Source organism: Populus nigra, chromosome 14 (assembly GCF_951802175.1).
Source record: "Populus nigra chromosome 14, ddPopNigr1.1, whole genome shotgun sequence".
NCBI lineage: Eukaryota > Viridiplantae > Streptophyta > Magnoliopsida > Malpighiales > Salicaceae > Populus > Populus nigra.
The window spans coordinates 6,107,990-6,114,309 of NC_084865.1; the positions used below are offsets into that span (position 1 = coordinate 6,107,990).

At 33.7% G+C, this 6,320-nt stretch overlaps 1 protein-coding gene across 1 annotated transcript; it reads right to left on the reverse strand.

The window, feature by feature from the left end:
* Positions 1 to 1,595: 1,595 nt before the first annotated feature.
* Positions 1,596 to 3,922, reverse strand: LOC133673026 (sugar transport protein 10-like). Its single transcript, XM_062093620.1, has 4 exons — positions 3,384 to 3,922; positions 2,960 to 3,282; positions 2,244 to 2,873; positions 1,596 to 2,155 (listed from the first exon to the last, which is right to left on the reverse strand). Exons 1-4 carry the CDS (start codon positions 3,514 to 3,516, stop codon positions 1,706 to 1,708), a joined length of 1,536 nt encoding a protein of 511 aa, XP_061949604.1. The 5' UTR covers positions 3,517 to 3,922; the 3' UTR covers positions 1,596 to 1,705.
* Positions 3,923 to 6,320: the final 2,398 nt, after the last annotated feature.

Genomic DNA, 6,320 nt, shown 5'->3' on the forward strand with positions numbered 1-6,320 from the left:
TTCATCAAATCAAATCAAGCTAAGATCTCATATAGTTATAACTTTCAAACTCATGTGAATACTTTTTTTCTTCATCAAATCAAATCAAGTTAATATCTCACACGGTTAAAGCTTTCGAGCTCTAATGAATACTCTTCATCTTTATCGAATCAAATAAAGTTAAGATCTCACACGTCGGGCTCGCATGAATACTTTTCATCTTCATCAAATCAAATCAAGTTAAAATCTCACATGGTTAAAGTTTTCGGGCTCGTATGAATACTCTTTGTCTTCAACAAATCAAATAAAATTAAGATCTCATACGATTAAAACGTTTAGGCTCGTGTGAATGCTCTTCATCTTTATCAAATCAAATCAAGTTAAGATTTCATACATTTAAAGCTTTAGAACTCGTGTAAATAATCTTTGTCTTCATCAAATCAAATCAAGTTAAGATCTTATATGGTTAAAGCTTATAGGCTCGTATGAATATATTTTCATCCAAAGCAAGATCCAAATTTGACCATTAATTAGAGATTTTTATGCACGCAAAGAGCACCTTAAGAGAGTTTTTATCTTTTCTTGTAGTTAAATTCACTACTGTAATTTTGAACTATTTTTTAGTGTATTTTTAATATGTGAAATTTTACATGGACAAAAAGACAAAGATGGTGTTTTGTATTTTTCATACCAAATTTACTTCCATCAAGGAATGTATTAGGCCATCCTCCCTCTAATTTCTTTTTCTACGTTGTTACTTCACTAAGCTTTCCTTTTCAACTCTGACTTGGAGGGACCTTCAAAGTAGTGATGCAAATCACTTTTAACAACCAACAAATTCTTGAGAGCTCTTTATGTTAACGTAAATAAGCACCTGAACGATGATGTTTTTTTGTTATAATATGAATATTACTGTACGTTTAAAATTTGTAATTAAAAAAAAAACTAAAAGAACTCTTGAATTTATGATACCAAAAATCATTGTAGTTTTAAATACAAAACATTGTGGATTGCAATGGTGTTCCACCGTGTTTTTTTTAACTCAAGTTTTTTTTTCTTTTAATTTCATCCATTTTGATATTGAGTTTATTTGGAATTGGATCATATGGTTTGCTTCAGTTAGCTTTGCATAGGATTCTCGCGATATCGAGAAAAAATCCAACACTTGGTATATGCTCAATTTAGCAAAAACAAGATTCAATTTTATTGATTTAAAATAATTAAAGATTTAACGACTTGATTCAAAACTTATAAATATACTAAATCAGGGAATGAAATGTAAAAAAAATATTTTGGTGTCCAGCTCATTAAAACCCAACAAACCTTCAAATAAGTAGGAAAAAGAACATGAAAGAAATTGCAATCTAAAACAATTACAAGAGAAATTATAAGTATAGATGGTTTGAAATTTGACATTTTAACTTGTAAGAGGTGTAAGTTTGGATCTAATTAGAATAGAGCATGGAATTTATGAATCATAGGGACCAGTACTGATGGGAATTGGTTTGGATGTTTTCTGTTGTTTGGATTTTGAACAAAGTGAAATTGAAAATACAAAAGTGAAGATATTCAAAAGACGGCTAAACACTTGCAAACAAATAAAAAAGCAGAGTGTATTGATTTATTTATTTTTAATTTGAAATGTTGCACAATTAACATGTAATTACAAAGCATATGTACATAGCCACAAATGTCCAAAACAATTGTTCTCATCCTGATGGTGATTTCATGCAGTATGTGTTTGGACTCCAATGACAGCATCATCAGGGATGTACTTGCTCCAGAACCAATGTGCCTTCCATACAGTGTTCATTTCTTCAATTGGGACATTCTTCGTCTCAGGCAAGAAGAAGTAAATGAAGATGGTCATGATAACAACAAAGCCAGCAAAGAACAAGAAGAGACCAAACTTGAAGTGGCAGAGCATGGTTAGGAAGAACTGGCCAATGAAGAAAGTGAAGAACATGTTGACTGAGACATTGATGGCTTGCCCTGCTGATCTAATCTCAAGAGGGCAGATCTCACTAGGCACCAACCATCCCAATGGACCCCAAGACCAGGCAAATGCTGCAACATAAGCACATATCAAGAACAGCACAAAGTTGGCTGTGCTACCTGACATTTCTCCTACACCATTTGTTCCAAAGTTGATGGCTATCATGACTGCAACAAGTATCTGCAATCAAGTATGCATATTCAATGAATCAGCATGGATCCAACGTGAATATAGTAAACAAATTGGTTAAGGTTATCATATTAAATACCTGGCAAATAATCATCTGAATGCCTCCTTCAAGGAACAAAATTCTCCTCCCAAACCTATCAGCTGAGTAGATGGAAACAGCTGTACAGACAACATTAACCATGCCCGTGATGACTGCAGACATAAGTGAAGCATCATCTCCGAAACCCAAGGTCTTAAAGAGAACAGGTGCATAAAACATGATGACATTGATTCCAGTAATTTGCTGGAAGAATGGAATCAATGCGCAAATGACAAGTTGAGGCCTATATCTTGGCTGCAAGATGTTTTTCCATGGATGTTCCACTTTCTTTGCAGCCTCACTTGCGTCCACGAGGTCTTGGAATTCTGCTTCAACATTGTCCGCGCCACGAATCTTTTGCAACATTTTCTTCGCTTTCTCGGGGTAGCCTCTCTCTAGGATAGAATTGGGAGTGTCTGGAAGGAAAAAAGATCCAACAACAATCATTACAGCGGGGACAGCCGCAAGAGCCAAAGAAATTCTCCAGCCATATCCGTCTTCGATCTTTGATGTTCCGTAGTTAATGAGATTTGCAGCAAGGATACCGATTGTAATGGCCATTTGGAAACCGATGTTAAGCGCTCCTCTAATCTTTGCTGGTGCCATTTCAGACAGATAAATTGGAACAGACTGTATAGAACAGAGAAAATGAATATCAATATTCAACGTTATAAACATTTCAAGTAGAGAAAGACAACACTGAGAGAAACAGTTACCTGATTGGCAAATCCAACACCAACACCAAGCAACAAACGGCCAATGATAAGCATTGCTACATTTTTTGCAGCACCGTTAATAATGGCACCAACAAGGAAAACTAACCCTCCACACAACATGGAGATTTTACGGCCGAATAATCTAGTTACCGTAGAGGAAAAGAAGGAAGCTACCAAAGCAGCAAGGTAGAGGGAAGACGTGAACAATTGCAACAAATGGCTATCAAATTTGCAGTACATATTGTCATGACGTTCTTCCTTCTCTTTATTGTACACGGATGGGAAGAATTTCTTGAGAAATGAGTCCATAGAAGTCACACCACCTGCAACGTTGTACAAAATAATCCAATCATTAGTACTTTAAGACATAGACGTGATTCATCGGCATTACAAGAAGATAATTAAAAGGTGTTCCATTTATTACCTGAGATACCAATGTCATAACCAAAAATGAGACCGCCCATTGCAGCCACCAAACAGGTGATGATAACGAACGTTGTGACGCGACCTTCATAGTTCCTCCCCCCACTTTGCGCAACGAAACCTCCTCCTGCCATCTCTATGCAATCTGAAATTGTACTTTCTTTTGCCCTCTAGATTGACAAAAGAAATGGTTTATCTCAGATGCATTACAAACTATTGATTACTCAAGCTAGCTTTATAGAGTTTTCATGCCAGCAAAATAGGTGGTTAAAATTTGACATTTTTCCGTGTCTCATTGTCCTCCATTGATTTTTTGTTGTGCCATCTCATGCCATGTTGTTGAGTGATAAGCTTAATTGTAGGATAGAGTCTTTGTCCAGCTCAAAACTACTAGCAGATTACAAACTAAAAAGATCCCTAACCACTGGAACAATTTCAATATTTGTAATTGTCCTTAATCTCTCTGGAGATATTGAATAAGTAGCTAGGTTTGGCTAGAACTTGAATGGCAATTAATTAGGGGGGGGGGGTGTTTATTTTGAGATAAACGTTTTTGAGCACTTCAGCTTGCACAGCCTGTTTCTTAATGCATTTCAGAATGTAAAAATAGTAATACCAATAAGTTTCATTACAAATATTTACATGGGTGCCATATCAATATTATGTCTTTGACTCTTCTATATGGTGACACAATCCTTATCTTTTTCATCCCTGGATATAAGTGAGATGTTGTCTTAATTACCAATAAGTTCTTAATGTTTCATTCCCTTTTTCTTTCTCTTTTTTGTATAAAGATCATTAATAAGGTATCATTACCTTTAAGACCATAAACACTATCTCCAAACCAATTTGTTGAAGAATAGACACAAATAAAAATCACAGAAATCAGGTGAAAATGATGAAAAGGTGTCGCAAGATATTGTTTGGGTCGGTGTTGCACATGCAATTAATAAAAGGTTGAGAACAGAATCTTGGCAAGACATTTATGAAGTACTCAATGCCAATCACTATCAAATTTAATACTCTTATCCACATAAATTTCTATTGGTATTTACACTAGCAATCCATTAGTGCACTTGTTACCGACTGACTCACAGACATAAACAGTCCGTCGAAAAAACTCTCGTCGGTAGTTTATGGACTGTTGGTGAGTCCGCGGTAACAAATATACCAATAGATTTACAGACGGATAAATCACAAAAACTATTACCCAATAATAGTGGTATTTGTAGTAATTATTTTACAATTCTCTAGAATATACTGATGGAATTGTGCCGTATTTTAAAAATATTTTTCTACAAAAATATATTGAACAGAAGTAGAAAAATAATTAAAATCAAATAAATTATTATAAAAATCAAATATTTATTACAAATTTAAACATTTGTATATTCAAATACAATAAATCCAAAATAGAGCTGGTGCTGGAGGTGGAGGAGGTTGGTCGTCGCCGGGACCGTGGGGTCAATTAGGGGGTGTATATGAACCACCCATCTGTGATCTCATCTTCATTACCAATCGGCAGAGCTCTTTATAACCAGTAGTGAGTTGTTCATATTTATCATTAAAATAGGTCATCTAATCTTATACCTGTTTTTGAGATCATTAAGATTGAGAGACCATTGTTGAGATCCTGTAAAGACAATACAAAAGGAGAACCAAACCCTAGATGAAATGCATCCAAAAATGTCTAAGAGTGACAAAAAAGTGAATAAGATTAAAAGACTAAAGAGAAGTTTTTAATTCAACCTTTGCAGATTCTTATTTAGACTTCATGCCTACGCTTGCCTACAAACTTAAACAAACTTGATTGTCAATATCATACAAATGCATGTATTCTAACCGGAGACTTGGCTCCTCTTATTTTTTTCAATTTTTTTTTTCTCAACTCATGTATTCTTAACTCATTGTGTTAACCCAACAGAGTCGTCATTCTATCGATTGTGTGCAGTGTTGCAACTATCGTCCTTCCAGGCCGGGATTTTTGTGGTGATGGGTGGAAAGAACAAATAATTCTTATTTCTTATTAGTAAAAAAAGATGAAGTCGACACCTAGTATTTTAGTTACTCGGAATCCTAACTGGTCTCAGAGTCTAGATAAAGGAACTAGTTGTATATAGGGAGGACATATCACCCCTTGTACACCTTACCTAAGGTATCATTGTGTTTTCTAACTATTGGTCTGTCTAAGGTTTAAGAAAAGTCATTCTCGGTAAGGAGTTTCTTATATTATCAGGTTAAAACTTAACCATTTTAATTTCAAAACATATAAATAAAAGAAAGTGTCTTATTCAATATCGTGAATACGTCTTACGTATAAGTTCATAATCTCATATATAAAAAAAAACAATATAGTTTTCTTGGTGTTTTTGAAATATAGGCCAAGTTTCATGACTTTAATAAACTAGTTATTGAAAGAAAAAATACATGCAAATATATCAATAAAACTATTTTTCTTGAATTTTTGTATTTAAAGATGCTAAATCATATCTTGTATTTTTTTATGCTATTATGATTTCTTTTCTTAATTTCTAAGAGACTTGGTGATATGCACATAAATAAAAACATATTTTTGCATTTTTTTAATAAGAGAGATTGTTTTTTTATAATTTTCTGAAATTTTCGAAGACAATTGAGTATATTTAATACCGGGTTAACATTTTACATTATAAGTTTATAGCCAAAATATTAAATAAAATGGTTGGAAAACACATTTGGGACCCAAAAATAGTTTTAAAATGGTCCTTGAATATTTTCAGAATTTTTTGGAAATTATTTGGGGTTAGTTTGGAAAAAAACACAAAAGCAAATAAGAAAATATACATTGCTGAAAAATCAGTAGGGCGTGTTTGGGAATCACACCCTTATAAAAAAATGATAGGCTTAAAAATACCTTAAAATCGTGTTTGACAAATACGTCTTAAGAATAAAAAAAGAT

Bases quoted from the DNA above. Each gene is read 5' to 3' on its own strand.
- LOC133673026 (XM_062093620.1), bottom strand. From the start codon at position 3,516: ATGGCAGGAGGAGGTTTCGTTGCGCAAAGTGGGGGGAGGAACTATGAA. The intron at 2,874-2,959 runs GTAACTGTTTCT...TGTTCTATACAG, and splicing joins GTGTTGGATTTGCCAATCAG to TCTGTTCCAATTTATCTGTC. The intron at 2,156-2,243 runs GTATTTAATATG...ACTTGATTGCAG, and splicing joins TTCAGATGATTATTTGCCAG to ATACTTGTTGCAGTCATGAT.